This window comes from Plecotus auritus, assembly GCF_963455305.1.
Source record: "Plecotus auritus genome assembly, chromosome: 6".
In the NCBI taxonomy this organism is placed as follows: domain Eukaryota; kingdom Metazoa; phylum Chordata; class Mammalia; order Chiroptera; family Vespertilionidae; genus Plecotus; species Plecotus auritus.
This window is the reverse complement of record NC_137773.1, coordinates 52,050,795-52,077,986: the sequence shown is the minus strand read 5'-3', so window position 1 is coordinate 52,077,986 and position 27,192 is coordinate 52,050,795. Positions and strand designations below refer to the sequence as shown.

Below are 27,192 nucleotides of genomic sequence, written 5' to 3'. Positions count from 1 at the left end.
TTGATTCATTGTTGGTAGCCATTCTGACAGGTGTGAGGTGATACCTCATTGTCATTTTGATTTGCATCTCTTGGATGATTGCGCAGGACATCATGATCTTGAGCATTTTTTCATATGTCTATTGCCCATCTGTATGTCCTCTTTGAAGAAGTGTCTATTCAGGTCCTCTGCCCATTTTTAATTGTATTGTTTGTCCTCCTGTTGTCAAGTTGTATATGTTCTTTATATATTTTGGAAATTAAGAATCTCTCTAATCATTTTTAGAAGTCTCTCCTTAAGTAGTTCTCTCCATAACTTCCAACCATTGATCTTAGGCCCATATTCTGGAACTGCATAGATTAACCCTTTTCCTATATCAGGAACCATCAACCATTTAAAGAGAAGTTGTGGCATCCTACTCCTCAGCTCTTCTCTTTCTCCAGCAAAATGGCTTCAGCACCTTCGCCTGACTCTCACATGATATGGTTCTGGGCCTCCTCTGTTTTGCTGCTGCCTGATAAGGATGATGACTCCAAAGTTAAGCCCAGCCTTCCAGGTGATGCCAGTGTAGAACATGCATATGTCTTCCTGGATCTAAAGAACGTACGTTCATCAGTGCAACCTGGAATTGCAAGAGCATGTGGCTCTGAACTTCAGTGACATCAAAGCTGCTTATAAGACAGATTCCACACAATCATTTGTTACTGGCAAGCTGAAGGAGAGTGGTTCTTAAACTTTTGAAGGATCATGAACCACACTGAGAATCAAATAAAAGCTTTAGACCCTCTTTCCTGAAAAAGAGAGAGAGAGAGCGAGAGAGACATCTACCCACAAAAGTCTGCATACAATTTTTTAGGGTTCTCAGAGATCTAAAAATTCATTTTTCAATATAAACCTCCAGTTTAAAAAGTCAGTGGTATCCAATCATGAAACCATGGTTCTGTCATTTAAAACTATGTATTGGCATTATCTCTATAACAATATTGTACGGGGTGGGGGGGGGGTGAAATACACCCACTTGTAGGTTACTATGGAATTACTAATGGGAGAGGGCAGTTACAAATGTCTTCAAATGGTATTATTGTTGGATGAATTGTTGATGTTAACTCATTTAGTCCTTAACATCATCTTCTGAACTAGGCAATCTTAGCCCTATCTTACAAGGAAAGTGAAACTTAAAGATACTAGTGAAGAATTAGAAAGACCTGGTTGAAGGCCCTGAGGGCACAAAGTGAGTGTGCACAGCTCCGTCAGAGATCCACGGTTGGTGGCCCTCTGTACTTTTAAGAGCTGAGATGTGTTTACCTAGAGCACAGCATTTCAGATGCTTGCGAGCAGGTTCTGTTTCCTGGGAGATGTGTGCTCCTGTAGGTGCCTTTGTAGTGATGTCCCTGGAAAGTGGTCATCATTATGAGTAGTCATGACCGTGGCTCATGTGGGCAGCATGCCATCGCCTACACCCGTGGTCGGCAAACTGCAGCTCGCGAGCCACATGCGGCTCTTTGGCCCCTTGAGTGTGGCTCTTCCACAAAATACCACGGCCTGGGCGAGTCTATTTTGAAGAAGTGGCGTTAGAAGAAGTTTAAGTTTAAAAAATTTGGCTCTCCAAAGAAATTTCAATCGTTGTACTGTTCATATTTGGCTCTGTTGACTAACGAGTTTGCCGACCACTGGCCTACACCATCCTCTGTAGGATATGACTGGGGCTGGGTTAGTAGCTGATGTATATTTATACCTGAGCAACTGAGACAGCTGCAGAACTGCAGTGTGAACATCTGAGAGCGCTGCAGCCGTTCTAGGAAACCCACTTTCAGATAGTACTTCCTTCTATGCCAGCAACCACTGTGGGGAGGGAGCAGTTCTGAGGCTTTCTTCCCTCTTCTTCTGTCTCCTTTCAGAGCCATGCTCACTTCTGAATAGTTGGGAAGTGAGGAACACATTCCAAGCACAAGTGGAGAGGCATGTAACAGAAAAGCATAAGCTTTGGAATTCAAATCTCAACTCCCTCACACTAGCTGCGTGACCTTGGGCAATTTATTTAATCTCACCAACCCCCCAGTTCCTCATTTGTGTAAGTGATATTTATTACCTTGCAGGGTTGATTTGGGAATTAAAAAATTGTGGATTTGCCTGGCATATAATGGACATACAACGAAAATTGCTCTTTGCTGATAATTTTGAGGAGAGCCTAAATTATTGGGACCAGTCTGGGTAACTAGGTTTGGTCCACAGGACTATCAGCCTGACCCTGGTTTGGATCTGGATCCCTAAGGACTCCATAGGAATTTCTGCCCTCATCCCCACCCCTTTTCACCACCACCATTTTGCTTCAGATAAGGAAGTCAGAGCATGTCCACCTTGACCCCATCCTCCATGCGAGGTATCATGTCACAGGGACCTTCAGAGTCCCCAGCTTCTCAAGGGCACCAGACACTAGGTTGCCTTGGGTTCACACATACACATGTGTGCGCGCACACACGCACACACACACACCTTTCTGCGATGAAGCAATGTGGGGATTCAGCAGGTAGCAGACCTTGATGGTACTTCATACAGACAGTTTTGAAAGAATCCTTGGTCCAACAACCCTGAAAGCAGAACTTTTACTAGGGAGGGATAATAATGCTCATACAGATTCAACAAGACACTGTTTGAAGGTTAAAGTTTAAAAACTGAAATGGGGCCAGCTAACTTCCTCATTCTGAGTCATCAAATGTAGGCTACACTTGATCATCCCCCTTTGCTAGTAAGGAAGCTGGTTTAATTAACTGAAGGAAATTAACTCGGATGGTTTTGCAACATGAACCTGTTTCCAAAGAGGGGCTGGATTTTCCCTTCCTGTGAGCTGATGATCATACAGCAGTTAATTCTGAGGCTGTGCTGGCACATTAGCCGTTGATGCCAACTGACAAATGTAGTATTTTCCTGATCGAACTCGAAAGCCTTTCTCCTTGTTCCTGGAACAGCTGAGAACAGAGTAATAAACTATCCAGAATGATTTTGCAACATGGGAGTCGTTTGCATGTCTTTGTAATATGCAAGTCAAATGCCTATTCTCGGTAAATATAAGCCTCCCAATTGACTTAAGGTAATTGAATGATTTTAGATTTATTGCGTACCTACTTTTTTCCTCAGCCACCGATTCTAAGCGGACATAAAATCACATCAGAAAACCTGAGTTTTGATATTCGATTCGAGTTGGCTCATCTGAGTTCAGGCCAAACTGTGTAGAAATTGGGTTATCAATTCCAGACCCGGGTCTCTTTGTCTGGGAAACCTCACAGTCTCCAGTGAGCTGCAGGTAATGTCTTTCTTCAGGTGACAATCTGGGGCAATTCTGAAAAGGACATGGAGTGAAGGATGCTTTTGACTCTGTTCCAGTTTGTTCCATTTCTCTTTTTAACTGATTTGTATACTATATATAATTTTCTTTTCCCAATTAGTTTTGCATTTCCCTAATTTAGTTCCAGCTGTTTGTTGTGCTTCGGCATGGTGCCATTTGCTTAGGCGTTTTGCTGTGTCCTTTTCTTCCCCTGCCCTTAGTTTAAAGGAGGTCTAAGCTCACGGTGTAGCTATATATCTGGAGAGACCTGCCACCTTTACAGGATTTACAGTGGTCATTTTCTTTCTTTTTTTTTTCTTCCCACAATATGGTTCTTTGTGCATTAAAATCAAGGTTCCTGGGGCTGGAGGTAGGAACAGGGCATGGAAGCCTGGCCACATTATAATGAATAATAATAATAACTGTTGTGAGCTCTTCCAGGCAGCCTGTGTCTTATTCATCTCTGTGTCCCCAGCTTCTCGCATGGGGCCTGGTGCACAAATGATGCTCAGTGAGTGTGTGTTGAATGAATGAGCTGATTTTTGCAAATCCCTTTACAATTTATAAAGATATTCCACATAGCAACATGGGGTGACTGTTTTTGAGACCTCAACAAAACCATTTCCTCCCTCATTTCATTATGATTGTGAAATTGCCTTGGAATTTTTGGAACAGGAATACTTTTACTGTATGCCTTTCATGAAAAGCCAAAGTCTAAATGCCTTTTTCTTTTTTTTTCTTTTTTAATTTAATGTGAGGGGCTGAAGAAGGGGGTGAGTGGGAGGGAAGAGTTTGTTAACTGGATATGTTTCTTGTAAAGAAATTTAAAATTTTCATTACCTCTGGATTTTGTTCACAACTGCAGCTTAGAGCTCTTTTCCTCCTCTTAGTAGGATGTAGGTAAATTTTAACGAACGCGAGAGGTATGTTTTAAAGGGAGGAGAGCTTAGGCAGCAAAGGACAGTCTTTGTGTTGTTATCACTTATGTTGTGACTTGGCAGATGCTCAAGGTTGTTCTGCTTAACCAAATAATCCACATGGCTTCCATGTCAGCCATAGATGAACTCCCCTTCTGGGGTACACCAGCCAGCCCCTTCTGTTGAGATGGGCTGAAGGATTCTGGCCCTTGCCTCACACTGCAGCGATGGCAGTGCTGACCCCACGGGCCCCAGGCACTCATAGCCTTGGCACATCCACTTCTGGAAGAGACCCACCCAGGGGTCCCTAACCCAACAACTTTTTCTCCAGTGGCTTATTCTGTTGGCACTCATCACCTTAATGCTGACTTTTCCCCACAAAGTAGGAAAATAATTGTGTTAACTATTTTCCTGAAATCATTGGCACTTAGGACAAAGATGAACATCAGCAAAAGCAGACAAATTTAGCCATTTTTAAAATGAGAAAAGTCTTTGATTTTTACAGGGGAAGCAAGAGCCATAATGAGGAGTCTAATCCAGAAAAAAAAATAATGAAGGGCCAAATGTGGGTGAAATAAAATTCAGAAAACTTCCAAGTAATAACAGAGCTAAGGAGTGGCTTGTCCATGTCTACTCCACATGCTCCTTCCCGAAGGTACTAAGAGGTCTTTTCCCCTCTTGGTTCTTGGAAACATACAGTTTAACGTGTTCATATGCATGCCCCATCTGTATCTATGAAAGACAAAAAGAAAACCTTTAGTAAGGACTATGATTCAAAATAGGACTTACATTGACTAATTTTATGCAGACGTCCCTGACTGAATGATAGTCCAAATTGCAATTTCGACTCCACGATGGTGCAGAAGAAATAACATTCAGTAGAAACTGTACTTTGAATATTTAATATTGATCTTTCCAGGGCTAAAGATACCTGGTACGATGCTTGTGATGCTGGATGGCGGCAGCTGGATGATTTTCCCAACTGTAGGCTAATGTAAGTGCTCTGAGCACATTAAGGTAGGCCAGGCTAAGCTATGATGTTCATTCAGTAGGTCAGGTGTATTAACTGCATTTTTGACTTACAATACGTTCAACTTACAACGGGTTAATGGGGACATAACCCTATCGTAAGTCTGGGAGCATCTGTATTATCCCAGTTTGTCAGAAAGCATATTGCTCATAGGTGGGACCACCTTAATTTGGAAATACTCATTTTGGCCTTGGTGTAGAATGACCTTGGCTTGTTGCAGATTTATGCTCTGCAGGTGTATTAGTTCCTAAGGCTTCCATAACAAAGCACCACAGACTGGGTGGCTTAAAACACCAGAAATTGATTGTCTCACAACCCTGGAGGCTAGAAGTCCAAAATCAAGGTGACACCAAGGCCACGCTCCTCAGACTCTGCATGGAACCCTTCCTCACCTCTTCCTGAAGGTTCACTGGAGTTCTTTGGCATCCTGGGCTTGCACCTGCATGACTCCACTTTCTGCCTCTGTCGCACCATGGTGTTTTCCCTCTGTGTCTCCATGTCTTCACATGGCCTTCTTCTAAGAATGATGTCACTCATGTTGCGTTAGGAGCCCACTCTACTGCTGTATGACCTCATCTTAACTAATTACATCTGCAGTGACTCTTCTTCCACATAAAGTCACATTCTGAGGTCCTGGGGGTTAGACTTCAGCATGTCTTTTTTGTAGGAATGCAATTCAGTCCCATGACAGTAGCTACACCTTTGCTTCTGAGCCCTAAGAAAGTGTCCCTGTCCCTTTTTTATAATGGACCAACTCTACAGAACCTTCTTTCACTTCTCTCCTCAACCCTTGGTCTTTCCTCATCTTTTCCTTGGAGGTGAGGTCCTTGCATTGACATCAGTGAGAAAATGGAAATTATTGGAGCCAAACCACCTTGTTACACACACACACACACACACACACACACACACACAAACACTTCACATTTCAACATATCTCTTTCTCACATTTGTCTTTAGATCATTCTTTTGATGTCTCAGATGTGCCATTCTTCATTGTCTCAAAAACAAATATTTCATTGGGAATGTATAATGGTACACCCACTATGGGAAACAGTATGGAGGTTCCTCAAAAAACTAAAAATAGAACTACCTTATGATTTAGTTGTTCTCCTTCTAGGTATCTACCCAAAGGAATTAAAAGCAAGGTCTCAATAGATATGCAAGCCCATGTTTAAAGCAGCACTATCCACAATAGGCAAGCGATGGAACAATCTAAATGTCCATCAAATGAGTGATGTGTGTGTGTGTGTGTGTGTGTGTGTGTATATATATATATGCACTAATAAAAGCCTAGGTGGTCCTTGCGCCCTCGCATGATGCCCTCATGTCATCACAAGATGGCTGCCACAAGATGGCCAGCAGGGGAGGGCAGTTGTGGGTTATCAGGCTGGCAGGGGAGGGCAGTTGGGGGCGATCAGGCTGGCAGGGGAGCAGTTAGGGGGTGACCAGGCTGGCAGGCAGAAGCAGTTAGGGGGCAATCAGGCAGGCAGGCAAGTGAGTGGTTAGGAGCCAGCAGTCCTGGATTGTGAGAGGGATCCCAGATTGGAGAGGGTGCAGGCTGGGCTGAGGGACACCCCCCTCCCCATGCACGAATTTCATGCACCAGGCCTCTAGTGTGTGTGTGTGTATGTGTGTGTGTGTGTGTGTGTGTATAACAATATTATTCAGCCTTAAAAAGGGAGGAGATTCTGACACATGCTACACCATGGATAACCTTGAGGAGATTATGCTAAATGAAATAGTTCAGTAATAAAAAGACAAATACTATATGATTCCACTTATATGATATACCTGTAGTAGTTAAATTCATAGAGATAGAAAGTCGAATGCTGGTTGCCAGGGCCTGAGGGGTGGGAGAATAGGAGCTATTAAATGAGTATAGAGTTTCAGTTTTGCAAGATGAAGAGATTCTGGAGATGGATGGTGTGAATGTGATTGTACTTAATACCCTTGAACTGTACACTGAAAATAGTTAAGATGGTAAATTTTATCTTATAGGTCTTTCACCACAATTAGACATTTCCAACACAATTTTTCATCTCCCTTCCTTCCTTCCTCCCTTCCTCCTTCCTTCCTTCCTTTCTTTCTTCCTTCCTTCCTTTTCTAGAGAAACCTTTATTTCATCTCCTGACATTCAAGCTGTGATGCCTTTTTTCCCTCCTGATTGTCCAAACAAAATTTCTTATACGGAAGAGTCACACTCAGTATTTCCATTCTTCAGTATTTGCTTCTGTTACTGACCCAAAACCTGGCATTCGTTTGTAGCACAGTTCTAGAGCTTAGCTATCCAATAAAGTAGCCCCTAGTGACATGTAGCTGTTTTAAATTTAATTAAAATTAATAAAATTTAAACTTCAATTCCTTGGGAGCACTAGCCACATTTCCAGCACTCAGTAGCCACATGCGGCTAGAGGCCCAGGTGTTAGACAGTCTAGATACAGAACACTTCCATCATCTCTATGAGTCCTGTTGGGCACACAGCACTGTCCTTGAATAAGGATTCTCAAAGTCATGAGAATCACCTTGGAGGCTTGTTAAAACACGGACTCTGGGCCCCATCCTCAGAGTTCAGGAAGTCTGGTGACTGGCGAGTGTGCATTTCTAACAAGTTCCCGGGTGATACTGATGCTGCTGGGTATCCTAAAGGACCCCTGCTTACATCCCCAGTGAATTGCTCTGATACTAATCTAATGGTATCAGTTCTCATTTCAAAGCTGCAACTGACACTGGGAATTTGACCACAAATTATTCTTCATTTTGTCCTGCTTTCTTGAAAGTGCTTTATTTTGGTCTCTCACTGATACTATTTCTTTGTCTCTTTGCTGACTTCTCTCATCTAATTAACAGGACCCATCTCCAACTACATGTTCACTTTCTTAGGCAGTTGTTGCACTTCCATTGTTTAGGACGCCTCATATGTACATACAGAAGACTCTCAAATAAACATCCCCTTCTTTCTAAAGTCCTATCTTCAGGTTGGTGGGATATACCACTGCTCTTGGACACTGTAATGTTCAAAACTGAGCTGCTGAGTCTCCACCCTCTCTGGGCAATGAGCTGATGCTTCCCAGGTCTCTGATAATTGTTGCCATGAATTTCTTTAAATCATGGTGAGAAGCTTGCATGAAAAGCTCCATAGAAATGACAAGTATTGTGTGTACCTGTTCATTAGATATTCATGCAGTTAGAGAAGTCACCACTGCAGTAGGCTGAGTGATTTCCTTAACGCCTTTCCTCCTGGTGACCAGCTGTTTTATAGACTTAATCTGCTTAATCCTGTCCATGAGGTATAGTTGGGGCTCACACATGAATATGCCCATTTTCAAAGTAAGAATTGAGGTACAGAAAAGTTTAAAAGAGTGACCAGTCACAAAACTGGCTATATTTCTTCCAGGAAACCCCAGCTCCAGCGCATGACTGCCATGCTGAGTCCCCAACTCCCATGCAAAGCCCCACTGTTAGAGAACACTCAGCTTCTGGGTTTCAAACATAAAAAGAAATTGCTAAATGTGATTCAACTTGTACTCTGCATAATGTGTTTCTGTGACACTTCATAGTAATGAGATAATTACCATGGGTACAGTATTAGCGTATACATATTCTGATAAGTTGCAGCTGTAAGAAATCAGTAATGGACATTAATCATTCCATTTCATTCCTTACAAATCTCAGACTAGAAGTTAAGCTGCAGAGTTCCAACAAACCTAAAGGCGAATTTTATAGTCATCATTTCTGCCATTTAGATGAAGAGTTTATGAATACAATAGACTCTCCCTAATTTAAACTAATCTGAGCAAACAGCTGCCTGAATTGAGAAAAATCTGAATTGAAGTCTAGTAGTAAATATATGCTACATGCAATATATTTAAAAGTAACAACTGCAATTCAAAGTAGGCTATCAAACTGTTAGTAAATAAACATCCTGGGGGAACCACTTTAATTAATATATGAGAAGAATTCATAATACTTGTATCAATTGTTTATTTAAATTTGAGTCTCTTGAGTCCTTGAGTTCTTGAGATCTATTTCTGTCTTAAGTAGGTTGAGCATTCTCCTTATATTCTTTATTATACCTATTCTTTCACATGGTAAGCTTCTTTTTTTGTACATAAGGATAAATATCAGGTTGGCCCTTGGCCAAGTTACAGCTAAAGGCAAAATTAGCAGGAATTGAATTAACCGGGTTTTTACGAAGTAATACATATAAACAGCTATAGATAAAAACCTTTTTCTCATTCTTTCAAATTTAGAAATTAGTTACATATTTTTGAAAGGTAAGAGAAAACCTAAAATGCCAGTTGGTTTATCTACCAACTATATCTATATGCACCTGGAGAGATCATACAACTCTAGGCTGTTAGCTTTATAAGGGATTTTAGAAATTATTTTGTCCAGGTAAAAATGAAGGTAGAGAATAGCTGACTAACTTTCACAGTAGTCAAAGCTTCGTCAGGAGAAAAGTCATTCCAGGACCCAGGGATCCTGACTCTGAGCCTAGGATTAGGCCCACAACCAACGGCCTCTTCTAAGTCAAACAAGCAGTAATGAATGCCCAGTAAAGGTGGACAGCTCCTACTTGTAACCTGGTCCAGCACCTAATACACAAGCTAGCACATTCAGGCTCTTCATGTATTTCAAGGCCATTTAATCAAAACCATTCATGGTGGAAATGGAGAAGAGCCATGCACCGTTCTATAAGTGAGTCAACTTGGCCAAATTGTAGTCACTGTTGGAATGGAAGCATCACTATTGTCAATGTCTGACAAGTGTTATGCATAACGAAGATATTTTCCCATAGACACTTAACAAAATGAAAACGTGGAACCAGCTCTGAATTTCTTTGAAAGAAGGGGTCTTGTGCCTCCTTCACACTCTCTGCACCCTGCTTGGCACCTAACAGCATGTAGACAGCCATAAAGTAAAAAATTCTCTTAAACAAACCATGTAGTTTACGCAGTTGGGTTTCTGTGTTCTTTAGGATTCTTGTGATTATGATTTAGGTATAATTTTTCTTCCAAACTCACTAAAACCAAGAAACATTTGCAGAAGACTGTAATGAACTCTTGCTCTCTGGCTTCAAATGAGGATCTTAGTTACTCAGTAACGACATGCCAAGTTCAGCGGTCCATCGAGTTAATAGTGCCTTCCAGGGTGGTTTTGAAAGTGAGTCATTGATTTGAATCCAGAGTCCAAATAGAGACTCTTGTTAGAGCTGGAACAAGCCTGGAGATCGGGTAGCCCAGCCCCCTCATTTTATAATTGAGGAAACGGGGTCCAGAGAGGTTAAGTAACTGCTGCCCAATCACATCATTAAGTTTGTTTAGTTGCTGTGCTTTAGTGAGATGTGGACAATGCCACATGCATACTTTTGCTTTTCAAGTGCCTGACATTTTCTGTTCTGTGCACTCAGGGTATTTTTAAATACTGATAAGCATGTGAATGCAAACCTTATTTAGTCAAATCTGGCAGGGTGGGTCGTGCTCAGTGAAATCTGTTTCATTGCCTTGCTTGATGCCTTTATATTCAGCTCTTTTTTTGATTTACGGTGTTTGATTGGACAGAGGGTAACAACATATTTATTGCAGAAAAAAATCCCCTTTTATTTTACATAATTCAAAAAGATCCCTAAAGTCATTTGCTTTCACAAATACATACCAAAAAAAAAAAAGTTTATTTTGAAACTGAGACCAAGGTGAAAAAAATTCTGTCCCAGGGGAGTTTTAGAGAGTCACAACCATGCAAAAATAGGCAGTTACAGAAAATACTATGCAAACTTAACTATAGCATTATAATGGAAACTGCATAAATAATATCTGGATGGCTAGGTAAGAAAGATAAAACCACTGAAATACATACTTCTGGCTCTACATGGTTACAGTACGTTTACAGTGTACCACAATTTGAACAGAACATTGACAAACTCTGAACCTGTTTTTGACAAAGTGATTTATTGCATGGGGCAGGGGCCATGGGGCCTGAGCAGGAAATCCTGACCATCATTCCTTGTGCTTCCTCTGAATTGTTTTACTGCCCTAGACTCTTTGCATGTCTCTCTGAGGTCAGGTGGATTATCCATGTAAAGTAACACATACTAAGCCTCAGGGAACAAATATTCATTATTCAGATCCTCCTAAATCATGATAGGCTCCTTCTGCCTACTTGAAGTTTTGCTTAGAATCATCTCCAACCACAGATCTTTGCTGATAGTTAAGGGGTGAGTGTGAAGTGTATTTTGAATTTGGGATTAAAATTGGGAAACAAACACTTTTTAAAAATATATATTATTGCCCTGGCTGGTGTGGGTCAATAGGTTAGAGCCTCATCCCGAGCACCGAAGGGTCACTGGTTTGATTCCCGGTCAGGGCACATACCCGGGTTGCAGGGTGAGTACAGAAGGCAACCAATTGATGTTTCTCTCTCACATCGATGTTTTTTTCTCTCCTCTCTCTCCCCCACCCTCTCCCTCTCTCTTTAGAATCAATGAAAAACATATCCTTGGGTGAGGATTAACAAAAAAATAAAAATTACATATAGTTAAGCTCTGGACCAAGTAGCAATTGTTGAGCTAACTTGCCTCAAGACCAAGTCTGTGTCGTATTGATTTATAAGTCAAGGATGGCTTTAGCCATTTGCTTAGTCAGCCATGTAGGAATGATAGTAGGTCATGTTATGGGCTGAATTGTGTCCTCCCCCAAAATGCCTGTGTTGAAGCCCTAACCCTCAGTACCTCAGACCATGACTATATTTGGAGGTAGGCCTTTTAAGAGGTGGTTAAGTTCAAATGAGGACACTAAGGTGGCCTTTATCCGATCTGACTGGTGTCCTTATAAGAAGAGAAAGTTTGGACACACATGAAGATACCAGGGATGCACCCACACAGAGGAAAAGCTACGTGAGGGCACAGAGAGGAGGCGCCTTCTGCAAGCCAAGGAGAGGAGCCTCAGGAGAAACCAGACATACAAACACCTTGGTCATGGACTTCCAGCCTCCAGAACTGTGAGAAAATAAATGTCCGTTGTTGTTTCAGCCACCCAGACTGCGGTGTTTTGTTATGGCAGCCGGAGCTGGCTAATACAGATCACCTCAAATATTTTACCTTTGGCAACCAATTTCTATCATTATCAAATCAGCACTTAGCATTGAAAGTGACCATTTTTCCTGTCGTGCCTCCCAGAGCCTCTGGATAAAGTCCAAACTTCTTCCCAAGGCAGACAAGCCCTTCAGGACCTATATAGCTCTCACTTCTCCAGCCTCATTTCTCAGCACTTCCCCCTCGCACTCTGGCTCGAGCCAGGGGCTTTCACCTAGAAGCCACACTTTCTTCCTCCTCTGGTGTCTTCACCTCAAGGTGAATACTGCAAGCCTCAGCTTACATACACTCCCTGCAGGAGGCCTTACCTCATCTGCACTGTGGCATCCCTCTCCTTCATGCTCCCACAGCACAGGCACCCTCATCAGAGCTCACCTGCTGCTTCCCCTCAGCTCAGAAGGTTCTTGAGGTCAGAGACTGAATCTGATTCACTGGTGCATCCTTAGTGCATGGTATAGAACCTGGCACACAGTTGATGTTCTGTTAGTTGAATCAAAGCATGAACACATTTGTGCAGCATAGTCCTTCAAAAGAGTCACTCACTGAGTGCCTCATCTGTGTAAGACCCTGAAGGAGGACAGGGATACATTTCAACAGATTAGTAGTTGTATTAATCTTCCCAGGCTGCCATGACAAAGTCACAGACAGGGGAGTACGGTGGGGGGAGGCTTAAACAATAAAAGTGTGTCTCCTCACAGTTCTGGAGACTAGAAGGCCAAGATCAAGGTGTCAGCAGGGTTGGTTTCTTCTGAGACCGTTGTCCTTGGCTTGCAGATGGCTGTCTTTTCCCTGTGTCTTCACATAGTCTTCCCTCTGTGTGCCTGTGTCCTAATCTCTTCTTATAAGGACACTAGTCAGATTATATTAGGGCCCAACCCCTAATGACCTCATTTTATTTTAATAACTTCTTTGAAGACCCTCTCTCCAAATAAAGTCACAAATAAAGTTACTGGGGGTTAGAGCTTCAACATATGAGTTTGGAAAGGACACGATTAAGCCCGCAACATTAGTCATGAGCACTGGCTTCATTTTTAGCACCTTGACATACCCCTGGGGTGACTGTAGACGACTGCATTGCTGACTCCTTTGGAAAGCTATTTGCCATAAAGGTTCAGTGGTAAACATACATTGTCAGGAAAGGGGCATTTTGGAGTTGATTGTTGTTTTCAGGGGTCGGAGTGCACTATTATATTAGGAATGCCACACCACCGAGAATAAAGTCCTAGAGGGCTAAAATAATAGAAACATTTCAGAATATATGGTGATTGCCAACACTAACACCCTCACTGGAAATTCCCATTCTGAAATAGTCAGTATTTGGTTAACCTTAAGAAATTAAGGGTTGCGTGTCCATTTCCCACCCAGGATGAAAACATCATCACTCTCCTGGACTGTCCAGACGGGAGAGCTCTGTGGGACACGGTCAAGTCCCGTCTTCTCAGTCCCAGTTGGACAGAGAGGATTTAGCCTTCCTCTCCATAAAAGGCTGGGAAAGGATCCACCCAGGCTCAGCCTTGGTCACTCCCTGTGCATAATTGAAATCGCTGCCCACAGAATTCAGGGTGAGGTTGTAGGGAAGTGGCTGTGTAAGTGACTCTGACTGTTGCTATAACAACAGTACCTTGGTCTAATTTCTTCTGAAAAATGAATTTCAGCTGGTAGGATGGAGCTGAGCAGCTTCTCCCCACAGATTAAAGGCTCTGCGACAGCCTCCCTTAGCTCTGCTGTGTGTGGACTGAGTATGTGGAACCGGTTCAGTCACACCCACGTTTGCCTGAATGTGAGAACGTGCCTGTCTGTGTGGTCATCTTCACCCACTGGTGATTCATCCTGGCGAGGAAAATCCTCTAGTTCTGCCTTTCCCCTATTTGTGAACAAAGTTACTAAAGACGTGTCAATATGGCAGTCCCCTTGCTGGTACAAGTCCCTTAGCTTCCAGCTTTGGGGTAAAAACATGCTACTGTGGAATGGAGGTCTGAGAATCAGCTGCCTTCTAGAAAGACACTATTCTATGTCCTTATCCTGTTTGCTCACTCACTAAGATGGTGTGTGTGTGTGTGTGTGTGTGAGAGAGAGAGAGAGAGAGAGAGAGAGAGAGAGAGAGAGAGAGAGAGAGAGAGAGAGAGAGAGGTCTTCTTTTCCAGGAGGCAGCTCTTAGCTTTGCTTTATGCAAAGTGCAACTCACAAGGAAGAGCAATGTCTGACCTCTTTGAGGGAAACAAGAGGCTTTTTATAGACTAGGCCATCTTATTTCAATACTGTTGTTTGCCAAAGGGAGATAAACACGTGCTGGGATTTTATGCAAAAGTAATGTCGGGTCTGGGCACTGGGCGCTCTGCCTCCCTGTGCGGGTACAGGGCTTCCGGGCCATGGAGATGCTCCTGTAAGGGGCTGCCAACAGAAATGAGAATTTCTCATTGAAAATCAGGGACGTTTTGAGTAAACAGTGAAATTAAAATATTCTTGATTCCTACCCAAGGGAGAGAAAAGTACTCAGCCTCCCTGAAGTGTCTCTCCCTCCCGCCTCCCTCCTCCCAGAAAATAAACAAATCGAAATCTGAAGCTTAGTTCCAACATGCCTGTTCTTTGGTGTGTGCGGTTGGTGTAAGTCTCCAGCTGTGAACGATGCAGATGAGATGTGATCTTCTCATTTGCCCTCTTCCTCCCTCTGGTTTTTCCCTCTTTCCTCACCCACCCCCCTTCACTGTCATTTCTTTACAGCTCTAAATAAAATCCCATTAGGAATCTCAGGTTGTAATACAAGGTCACGCTACAGGCGTGTTTGAATGGATAATGTATGCATGACTTTTAGTAAACGATATCAGGAGATATTCCTGAGGAAATTGTTTCTTGTTCTTAAAAATAAATGGAATGTAATATTTGTGTGTGCTTATGGAGATGAAAAGGCAGAGCAGCTCAGGGTTCAGATGTTGGCAACTGCAGAGCTCAGTGGAGCTTTTCCCACGGAGAGCTACCTGGCGCAGGGGCTGCCACCGGGGTGCACGCAGCTGCCGCCTCCTGAATTGTTCAGGGCTGCAGCTCTCATCACGCCTCAAACACATGCTAAATCTGCACAGTAACATCCTCCCTCGTAGAGGAGCACGCTTTTCTGTGAATCAGGCAGATCTGACTCAAAGACATGAACACATCCTCCCAGACTGTCACGACGCAGGCATGGAAAACACTTTTTCAGAATTTCTAAGCAAGGTTCGCTCACGTTTGATCAGGACAGGCGTCGGCAGGCGCAGAACAGCAGAGTGGGCGAGAGCAGGGAGTGGAGAAGCAAGCGGGACTGAGGAGAGCTCTGCTCGGGGCCCTGGGACACACTCCTGTCCTCTCTGGATTATTGTGAGAATTAATCAAGGTAATACATGTAAAGCATTTAGCTTGATGCCTGGTACATGGTAAGTCCTCAGCCAATTAGAATCTTAAGTGACATAAATGTCCTGAAATATTTAGTAAGCAGTGAATCAGATTCTCTGATAAAAACTTAGAAGTGTAGCGCTTTCTACTAAAAATTTTGTGAGATTTGAAAATCATATATCCTTGGCATTTGCAAGCAATAGCAGTCTCAGTTTTAATGAGTTCATAATTTTGTTCAAACACTTTTAAACTATGTATACAGAGCTCATGAAAAACTTTACAACTTGAGATATAAAGAGTCCACAGGATTCACATGACTGATGGTGAAAATACAATTTATTCATTCAGTTCAGAGAAAGCCACACGCCTGTGCGAACATTTATGAATTTGGAAATACGGAGATTTGAAGAGACCTTGGAACCCGCCAATTGTAAATGTCAGCAGCTCAAATGCCTCTGCTGATGTTTTAGGATCCATTCTCAATAGTCATTGTGCATTTAACTAGTGCTGATGACACACGTTTAAAAGTAACTAAAGGATCAAAGCATACCTGAGGTTTCAGCCACACCCAAAAGGATTCAAAATGCTTTTAAAGGGGACCTTACTCCGGTACCCACAGCTAGAGTTGGGTGAGCATTCATACTCCCAACACTGAAAAGAGGGACAACCCTCTTGTATATTCCTGAGACTACTTGGGAACAGAGCTTTAAATCTGACTCTTAGCAGAAAGGAAAAGGATCATGGTCATTTCGAAGAATAACCTGAGAGTCCCCCTTGGGCTGGGGGCTCAGCGGTGCCCCTGCATTTCCTTGGGCCTCTGTAGCTGAGATTTCAGATGCCCATTAGGAGGTGAGGCCCCTGTTCAGATGATTCTTTTCTTCCTGGAGCCTTACAGGGTGGAGATTTCTAACTGCTCAAGGCTGACAGACATCCCTCCAGCGACCCAGCATTGCCCACTGACCAGGTTCGGTGAACCTGTGTTCTGGGATGATTGAAAGTAGAGATTTTAAACTCTTGGCTCTCGGGGAACTAGTGTGTGTGTGTGTGTGTGTGTGTGTGTGTGTGTGTGTGTTTATCCACATGAATTTTATTGTGTAGTAAAGTTCCTTCCTCTCTGACATAATGTTAGCAGTGTATAAGGCTGATGAGGGAGACCTCGGGAGCTGTGATAGGTTCCTACATTCTTGTCTGTCGTTCTATCCTTCACATAGATCTCCTTAAGACAAACATATTCAACTTTCGTTGGTACATGTCTGACATGGGTTCACTTTCTGGTGTGGTCTTTGTTCTTGGGAATGAATCCACTCCTCAGCACCTAGCACACAGGCACATGGCATGCCCTCAGTTCGTTGCATGAAAATGAAGGCAAGAGTATAACGTGGAAAGGGAAAATGTCTAGCATATCCCCTGCCCAGAGAAACCTAAAATACAAAAAATAAACATTGTCATGAAAAGTCTTGTAGAAATCCAGCAAGCTTCTGCAGAATTCCAGGTCCTCTGGGGTTGAAAGCATCTCACCCCAAGTGTTGTTCCCTAGTCCTGTCTATGAGCTGTCCCAGAATGTCGCTGGTGAACATTTTATATTGACATCGGGTTTGTGTGTGTATGTGTGTGTGTGTTTTAATCAAACCAATAACTTCAGAATGTCATAACTTGAACAGAATTATTAATGTAGTTCAGAATTTCTAAAAACGGGATCCTGGACCAAATCTGGTGTCTTTAGATACCTGTGCATTTCACCTGTGTCCCAACCTGGGCCCCACCTTGGGCTCCTGAATCAGAAACTGTGGAAGTGAGACCAAGAAATCTGCATTTCTCACAGTATCCCAGGTCACTTAAAGTTGGATAATCAGTGGTCTAGAAAATTAGACCACTAAATAACCCTCAAAAAATCCTTTCTAAGGGCTCTGAAATCTAGGAGACAACTCTGAAAATGCTCTGCACACTATTCATATTCTACTAATTGAAATATCTAGTGAGTATTCCAGGTCACTCATCGAATGCCTTAACTAAGCAAGTCGAATTTGTCTATGTGTTCCTGTGCTAGTTATCTGCTGGCAGAGTGAGGAGAGAATAACCACATGAAAATCGATTCAGTGAGTCATCTTCTGGTTTGACCAGAGTTGATCAAAATGACAAAAATGTTCATTTTGAGCCTTGAAATTAGCTATAGGATCTGCAAACTGCGATTCCAGTTCATCTTTAAATATTAGGAAATAGCTGTGTCTCTAATAGTTGGTGAAGGGGGTTCATTCATTTTTGGTTGGGGGTGGGGTGCTTTGGTGGACGAAAACCTGAAGTCTTTGTATGGAAGTTTAAAATTCAATTATGAAAATAGCCAGCATTTTGAGTTCACGTAAGTGTCAAAACGTGTGACCTTAACAATGTCACGTCAGGTCTCTGGGTTTCAGTCTCAGCCTTCTTCCCACGATTCCCTTCATATGCTCTCTGGTTGTTCTCATCATAGTTTCCTTGAATCCTTACCATCCTCAAAAATATTAAGGAGGGGGCAGTCCACAAGCCATTTCCAGCATAAATAAATTTTACGTTTACTCAGTTGCCACTAAAATACTATACAGGCCAACATTTTCAAGTGCCTGCTTTGAGGATCAATTACTTAAGCCCAGTGTGGTTACTTTAGAGATCTTTTTAGGGTTCATCCTTTACTACCGTCCCATAAAGGAGAAGAGAAGCAGCTATAGGACAACGTGTATTAGGAAGACTTGGGAGCACATGGAAGGTTCCCAAGATCAGGAGTTGTTGGGGAGGGACTATTACGAGAGACTACACTGAAGGTAATGTCTAAGCTGACTCATGGAAGACAAAGGAAGTTAGTCAGATGAAGTAGTTGGATAAGAGTATAGCATATGCAAAGGCTCAGAAAGAGAGAATAAACACTGTATGTGCTGAGAGCTGCAGATAATTAAGTATAATGATGGTTTAGCATCGACTGGTGTTGGAGGGCCAGTTGGGGAAAGAAGGTCAGAGGTGATCGCTAAGACTGGAAAGGTAAGCGGGTTAAGTTATGGAGGGCCTGTGCGCCAGACATAGATGCTGCTGAAGACATTGGACAGCTCCAAAGACCTGCAGATGAGCAATGGGCTGGATCAGGCTCACATCTATTCAGAAAAGCTCAGCCCCTATACAGAGAATGGGTTGGAGGGCAGGCGGACCTGGCGCTGGGAGACTGCTCAGGAACTGCTGCAGAAATCAAGAGAGAAGTGATGATCTGAACTAAAGTAGCGTCATCGGGGGTGGAAGATGAGAATTTGAAATTTATTAATGATAAGAACAGGCAGTTCTTGAGGTTTAATTGGGTGTGGATGGTGGGGAGAGGGTGGAATCAAGGGTGGTTCCTAAAAACAGTCTGAGGAAGCATCAGACTGTTCGCATTGGAGTCAGTGCTGTAGAAGAAGGCATGGCTGTGTTTCATGGTCCTGGATGTGGTTATAGTGTGGGCTTGGAGTTAGACCAGGATTACAAGGTAACACCTGTCTTTTAGAATCATCAGGAGTAGAAGACAAGGAATCTGATGGTTTACCCTAATATCTTCCATCCTAAAGTAGTCATTAATAGCAGTATCATCTTTATTCCCAAGCTCTGTGATCATGCCCAATTTCATGCAAAATCAAGGACAAGGCAATAAGAGGTGTGAGCTTTGGGGAGGGAAGGAAATTTTTGTGTGTGTGTGTGTGTGTGTGTGTGTGTGTGTGTGTGTGTGTGTTTAACTTATTAGCACTGCTAAAAGTCTAAAGAAAGAAAGAATATCTTTTTTGTGGATATACTGACCCAGAAGACCCTGAGAATCTCAGGGAATGGGGTCCCTCTATGTCAGCAGGGGCTGTATCTTAGCCCTGTTCCTCCTTGTTATGGGTGTCATCCACCCTCCCCATCCCACCTCCTCCAAAGCTCTGCCCCTTTCCCTGTAGAGCCAGCAGGACCCGCACATGACCAACCCCAAAGGTTTGCTGTGAAAACTAAATATGGTCCTTTGTGAAAGGGCTGTATAACCCCAAAAGCACAGCTATTCATGTAATTACTGGTCTGGGAATCATGTCACCCTCCCAAACCATTCTGACCCTCTCAACCTCTCAGTTTCTCCTCTCTCTCTCTCTCTCTCTCTCTCTCTCTCTCTCTCTCTCTCTCTCTCATCTCCTACATACACACACCCCACAGTTTCACAGAAACACACACCATTGAGCTACAGCGAGTAGACCAGAGACTGGTGCTGGAGCCAGTGTGAAGCAGGAGTTGTTTCCTTCAGAGTCACTGACAGGTGATAGTGGCCCATAGTGTCACTGGCATGGGTGAACAGTGTGCTTCAGCTCCTGGCACCATAGCGTCCCTTAATGGGAGAAAACACTTACAATAATAGTAACCCAGGAGCAAGGAAGCTGATGCTCAATAAAAAGTTACTGTGATTTTTTCCACGGGGGCACAAATCATAGCATTGGAAGGCAGAAGAGCCAGGGACTCCCTAAGACAAGGCTATTTGGGATGAGACTGAGACCTGAGTCCTAGAAAGGTCAGGGAGTCACAAGGACATTTCCTCGTGTGGTCAGCCATTCTCTCTCTCTCTTTTTTTAAATTGATTTCAGAATGGAAGGGAGAGAGAGAGAGAGATAGAAACATCAATGATGAGAGAGAATCATTGATCGGTTGCCTCCTGCGCACTCCCTACTGGGAATCAAGCCCACAACCCAGGCATGTGCCCTTGACCAGAATCAAAGCCAGGACCATTCAGTCCGCAGGCTGACGCTCTATCCACTGAGCCCAACCAGCTAGGGCTAGTCAGCCATTCTCATGCTTGCTGAGCAGAGTGCTTATGAGTTACTCAGCCTTCCCAAGCACACAGGTTCGATCCCTACCTGCCCACTCTCCTTCTCCCTCCCTGGAGGCATGAGGAATCGGACTCTTAAACCACCTTTCCATATAGCAGCAAGTGCTGAGACAGTGGGGATGCTATTTGGGACACAACTAAACAAAATATAAAAACCATAACATAGCTTCAGTGTCTTCAGTGGTGTCTTTTTTATATTCCTAAACACTGACACATGAAATATATGTCAAGATTTGGGTTAAAGGGGCCAGCAGGAGAGAACTTGAGGCCCTCAAGGACAAAGAAATTCTTAGCATCCACTCAGGTCGAATGCTGAAAATCTATTTGATTTGAACCTCAACAACCTGGAGCTGTTTTACAATCTAGGACACGAATGCATTAGCACTTGGACGTGGGCTTGAATTGCAAATTTGATTTTTGTTGTTCACATTTTAAAAGGTTCACCAGATGCTTGGAAAACATTAGGGTTTTGCAGGCTAGCGAACAGAAATACTGTCATTCTACCTATCTGTGTCTTAGAGATCCGGAAAATAATCTCTTTCAGTTGTAGTTGTGGCTGTTAGTATCACTGAATTTTAAAAATAATAATAGCTAAGGTTTAATGGGTACTTACTGGGTTCCAGGCACGAAGCTAAGTGCTTTCCATGTTATTTCATTTAAGTTCAGCCTCAGGGTAACTGTATGAGTTACATATTACTCACCCATTTTGCAGATAAGGAAACCAAAGCTCAGGAGAGGTTCCATGTTGTCCAGGATTCATTCATTCAACATGAATGTGTTTATCAAGTGTCTACTGTGAGCTGCTGGGGACTCAGTAGTGAACAAAACAGAGAAGACCCTACCCTCATATAACTCAGTCTCTAATGGTGGGTATCACAGCTAACAGTTATTAAGTGCCAGGACACAGTTAATATGTTTTAACTCTTAAGTGGGGGCCTTGGGTTTGAACCCATGCATTCTGACTGCAGGGCCAGTGCTCCTGTGTCTGTGTTACTGCCCTCTATGGCCTCACCCAGGTAGGCTTGCTCTGCTGGTGAGAGGTGAAACTTGTGATTCCCAACCAGACCTGCCCTTGTCCATGGTCTTGGCCGCCACTGTTCTACTGAGGAACAGAGTGTTTGTCTTTATTTTCTCCATCCTACCCCATCCACTTTGTGGCCCTACAACAGAATGGCGGGCCCAGACTTTCTAAAGTAAAGTCAGGTTCATCTTTAAGATAAGAGCTTATTTGTTTTAAGGCGAACATCGCTTCAGGAGGTGCCCAGGGCCCCGCCTTGTTTCCTTCAGGCCCTGAGGCTATGATATTTGAACTTGCCGTTCTGTGTTGGAGCTACATTCAAGTATCTGCCATACCTACGATCAGAACCACAGACTCCTGGTTAGTTCAATAAAGCACGTAATTTTATAACAGTGTCTACCTAATATGAAGGATTGGACCAGTATCTTCTTTGAAGTTAAATTCCAGTGCATCCCCATTCTGGCTTTGTTTTTAGCAATTCAGGGGCTTTTACTAAGTGAGCACAGACAGTGTTTGGTGTTGTGATTAAAAATATAAGATTTAGGAACAAGGGCTAGACTGGATTTTCACCCAAGGACCTTTTCTGTTTACTTTTAACATGGATTTCTCTACTTAAGAGAAAATAGCAATAAAGTGGCACTTCTTAGAATCCCTACATCATCTCCAGATGGGTTTTATTTTACACGGGGCTCCTCTAGAGCCTGGTCAGTTTCACGTGTGAGTGCCTAGTGCAGGGTCCGAGGGAATCCTGCTCCTCTCTTCCCTGGAGGACTGCTCATCCTGCCTTCCCCGTGCATTCTGCCTTCTACCCTCAACTCTGTGAAGTTACGAAAATCCCGGCTAACCCCATCTAGTCTTCCTTTTGTCACCCACTGAGCATTTCTCCAGTACTTACTTTCTGCCAAATGCTTTTACTAGAAGTCCACACACTTACCTTTTCTGGCAAAAAAGGAAGGGGGCAGACAGATGAATTGGGTTTATGGCTTATAAATTCATAGAGTTAAGCAAGACTTTTCTTAACTTGACTTAAATGAGTCCAGTTAAGTAGGCACAACACACTCCAAAGTATGAGATCCCATTCTTGAGGATGCAGAATCTCAAAGTCAGGCATTCCTTATGATCAATGGGACAACCTTCCTGCTCTGATTTAAGCTCACCTCTATGAATTGCACAACAGAATCATTCACTCAATTTGTCATTATTTATTAACCACTGCACTGAACTTGAACACAAGGTGCAGCCCCACCAGACACAGTTATCAAGTCAGCTGTCGTCCCTCCTTCCTGGAGGTCACTAAACAGACACTTACACAGTTGCCCCAAAATATGGTAGGAGCTATGATGGGGAAGTGGAGATTGCTTAGAAAGACTTAGTCCAGCATATCCAACCTAGTATAGGTGAGTCAAAGAAGATAGAGGGGAATGGATATAAGAGAAGATTTCTTAGAGTAAGGGAAGTCTAAAATACAACCAGAAAGATGAGCAGCTGTTAACCTGGGGAAGGGAGGATGGAGGGGAAGCTGTATATTCCAAGATAAGAAAACAAAATGTCCAAAGTCCTGGAAGCAGAACAAAGCTTGGCACACTTAAGAAACTGAAGTTTCAGGAGAATTTATAGAAAAAGTCTGGCAGGGTATGGAGAGGTGATGCTAAGCTGAGAAGGAAGAAGATGAGCCTGAAATGATGACCAAAAGAGCCAGGTGAAGTAGGTTCATTTGGGTTTTAATCTAAAGGCAAGGGAAATCACTACAAGGTTATAAGCAGGAAGGGCGATATGTTTTGTTTTGTGGTTTTGTTTGTTTGTTTGTTTGTTTTGAAAGATGTGGCAGTGCAGTGAATAAATTGATAGAAAGCAAAGCAATGCATAAAAGAATAGATGAAAGAGTAAATGGATGGATGAATGAAGCCAAGACACGCAGATCAGTTAGGAGACTGTTGCAACAGTCTAGCAAGAGATAATGGTATCCTGGCCAAGGATAGTAGCAGTGAGGTTGGAGGTGAGTCAGTATATTAGAATGATAGTTTGGATGCAGAATCCATAGGACTTGGTGATTGGTGATGTGAGGTGTTTCAAGAAGAATGCTCAAATTTCTGATTTGGGTAACTGGGTAGTACTGAGATAGGAACATGAGTGAGGACCAGGTCTGAGTAGTAAAAGATAATCAACTCAGTGTTGAGTTTTAGATGCCCAAGAAACATCTGGTAAGAAAGCATTGGAGTTAGGGGAGCTCAGCAGAGAAGGGAGGGCTGAATATGTTGTTATGAGGTCACCAGCCTAGAGAAGTTAGTGGAAGCTGTTGTGATGGGTGAAATCATCTAGGCTACGGTGTAGAATGGGTAGGGAAAAAAGCTTAAGATCGAACAATGAAGAATTCCATCATCTAAGGGAAAGAAAGAAGAATACATAGGAAGCTGAAGAGGAGCAGGTGGTGAGATAGGAGGAAATCCAAGAAAGCGTGAGAGCATGGAAACCAATGGAGGCATGCCCTAAGGCAGAGTGGGCTACTGTATCACAAGGTGCTGGGAGGTCTTGTAAAATTAGAACTCAAAGGAAGTTTGGTGTTATGTTAACCGGTCATCTTCATTTCTACACTATTTAGTAAATGTGTTAAATTTTCTATTCTTAGAGGATTTTTATTTTCTTTAAAAATATTGTTGATTTAATTCCTTAATGTTCTCAATGAAGAGGTGACACGAATTTAAGATAAGTGTTAACATCTTCCTCAAGTATAGTACATTTTGGTACAAGTCTCACATTCAGCATTCAGTTGAAAATAGTAATAGATGATTCTTTCTCACTCTCCAATCTTTAGTTTGTTTTCTGTCTCTTAGCTTTGTGAGCTCTGCTTCTTAGAAGTTAGTGGACAGCAATATATTTCACCACACTGAAAGAGTAAACTATGAGCTGGAGATTTAGTCATTCTCTTCCCTATTTCTTTTCCAGCTCCAAGAGACTGTGAAAAGGAAGTTGGAAGGAGCCCGATCACCACTTAATGGAGACCAGCAGAATGGTGCTTGCGATGGGAGTTTTTCTCCAACCAGCAAGCGAATACGAAAGGACATTCCCACAGGGATGGAAGCCATCAACAGTTTGCCCAACAACATGCCACTGCCTTCAGCTTCTCCTCTGCACCAACTTGACCTGAAGCCTTCTTTGCCCTTGCAAAATAGCGGGACTCACACTCCTGGACTCCTAGAAGACCTAAGTAAGAATGGTAGACTCCCAGAGATTAAACTTCAGCCTGTTAATGGTTGTAGTGACCTGGAAGATAGCTTCACCATCTTGCAGAACAAGGACCTCAAACAAGAACCTCTAGACGACCCTACTTGCATAGACACATCAGAAACATCTCTTTCAAATCAGAACAAGCTATTCTCAGATATTAACCTGAATGACCAGGAGTGGCAAGAATTAATCGATGAGCTGGCCAACACGGTTCCTGAAGATGACATACAGGACCTGTTCAATGAAGACTTTGAAGAGAAGAAGGAGCCAGAATTCTCACAGCCAGCGACGGAGACCCCTCTCTCCCAGGAAAGTGTGAGTGTGAAGAGCGACCCCTCTCACTCTCCTTTTACACATATCTCCATGGGATCTCCCCAGACAAGGCCTTCTTCTTCTGGTCCTCCCTTTTCCACCGTCTCCACAGCCACCAGTTTACCTTCTGTTGCCAATACTCCTGCAGCTCCGAACCCCGCCAGCTCTCCAGCAAACTGTGCGGTCCAGTCCCCGCCAACTCCAAACCCAGCCCACACCCCGGGCCAAGCCCCACCTCGGCCTGGCAATGGTTATCTCCTCAATCCGGCAGCAGTGTCGGTAACGGGCTCGGGGTCAGGGCCAGGGGCTGTGCCCAGCTCTGACATGTCTCCAGCAGAGCAGCTCAAACAGATGGCAGCGCAGCAACAGCAGAGGGCCAAGCTCATGCAGCAGCAGCAGCAGCAGCAGCACCCAAACCAGACTTCCAGCTGGTCCCCGTTAGGGCCTCCATCCAGTCCATACGGCGCAGCTTTCACTGCAGAAAAACCAAATAGCCCCATGATGTACCCCCAAGCCTTTAACAACCAAAACCCCATAGTGCCTCCGATGGCAAACAACCTGCAGAAGACGACAATGAATAACTACCTCCCGCAGAATCACATGAACATGATCAATCAGCAGCCAAATAACTTGGGTACAAACTCCTTAAACAAACAGCACAACATTCTCTCTTACGGCAACACTAAGCCTCTGACCCATTTCAATGCGGACTTGAGTCAGAGAATGACGCCACCCATGGCCAATCCCAACAAAAGCCCCCTGATGCCCTACATCCAGCAGCAGCCGCCACAGCAGCAGCAGCAGCCGCAGCTCCAGGCTCCCAGGGCGCACCTGAGTGAGGACCAGAAACGCATGCTTCTCATGAAGCAGAAAGGAGTGATGAACCAGCCCCTGGCGTATGCTGCACTGCCATCCCACGGTCAGGTAGGTGTGAAAGTGATGCCCACCTTGCGCCGTGCTGGTGGTGCATTTCAGACTGTCCACACGTGATGCTTTGGCACCAGCAGGGTTTAATTGCCTGCAGAAATGCTTCCTACACATCCTCATGGGGTTGTCAGGTTTGGGTTTGGGGTTTTTTCCTTCCTTTTCTCTAAGAGATGGAAAAGGTTAGCCCGATGAACTTGCTTGTATTTGAATGCCTGGGAATCAAACTTCTTTTATTCCCAGCAGCAGATAAGAAATGAAAAATTACATAAGGTCCTCACTCTGAGGGAGTGCAGTAGCGGTCCCAGGGCCTGAGCTGGTCTCCTTATCTCCCGGGTCATTCAGTCCCACACGCAGACAAATGAGAAGGCCAGAGCCTTTGGGGATCTCTACAACGGTTTGATGAAGCCCTCAACAGCCTTTGCCTAGCTTTCGGAGTTATGAATCCTGGACATTTGGGTTCTTGATGTTCAAATCTAGGAGAGTTTTCAGTATTTTCAGAGTGAACTGCAGGATAGATTTTTGTAGGGTTTGTCACTGAACTAAGGCAATTAAAAGCTGCTTCAAGCTCGTGACGTGGCAGTGCAGTCAAACCTCTCCAGTTTATTCAGCTCTAATTCAGGGAAATTTGATGGTGACTGTACCTTAGTATCCAAATAAACTCTCCCCTATCCCACTTCCCGGCTTCCTGGTTTGAACAGCAGGGAATAGATCCATGGAAAAAATGAGTGTCAGCCAATGGGGAGTGAATACTCATTGATAAGCATCCACCTCCTCATCCTGACCACTGTGGCAACAGGCAAAGCTCCTTCAATGTATCACTTCCTCACAGGGGTCCTCAAACTATGGCCCGTGGGCCACATGCGGCCCGCCGGGTGCCGCTGCCTGTCCTGCTTAGCAGCCGACTCGTCCCGGGCCCGCAGTGCGCATAGGAATTTGTTCATAGTTGTTTTTTTTTAAACTATAGTCCGGCCCTCCAACGGTCTGAGGGACAGTGAACTGGCCCTCTGTTTAAAAAGTTTGAGGACCCCTGAAAGGAGAGGAGAGTGGGGAAGTGCATTGTTCTACTGCCCTTCTCCATACACGGGTGAATTTATGAGCCACCACTGTCCTGCCTACTGCTGTTTTGTGCCCTAGTCCTCGCAGGATGCCGACATTTGCATTGCAGT

The 27,192-nt window shown here is 43.7% G+C and overlaps 1 protein-coding gene across 1 annotated transcript in view; it reads left to right on the top strand.

Moving 5' to 3' along the window:
• Positions 1-27,192, top strand: part of MAML3 (mastermind like transcriptional coactivator 3) — a 392,442-nt gene that overhangs the window by 208,811 nt on the left and 156,439 nt on the right. The window contains exon 2 of the mRNA XM_080672200.1: positions 24,506-26,023. Coding sequence (XP_080528326.1) covers positions 24,506-26,023 — 1,518 coding nt within the window. The remainder of the gene's footprint in view (positions 1-24,505; positions 26,024-27,192) is intronic.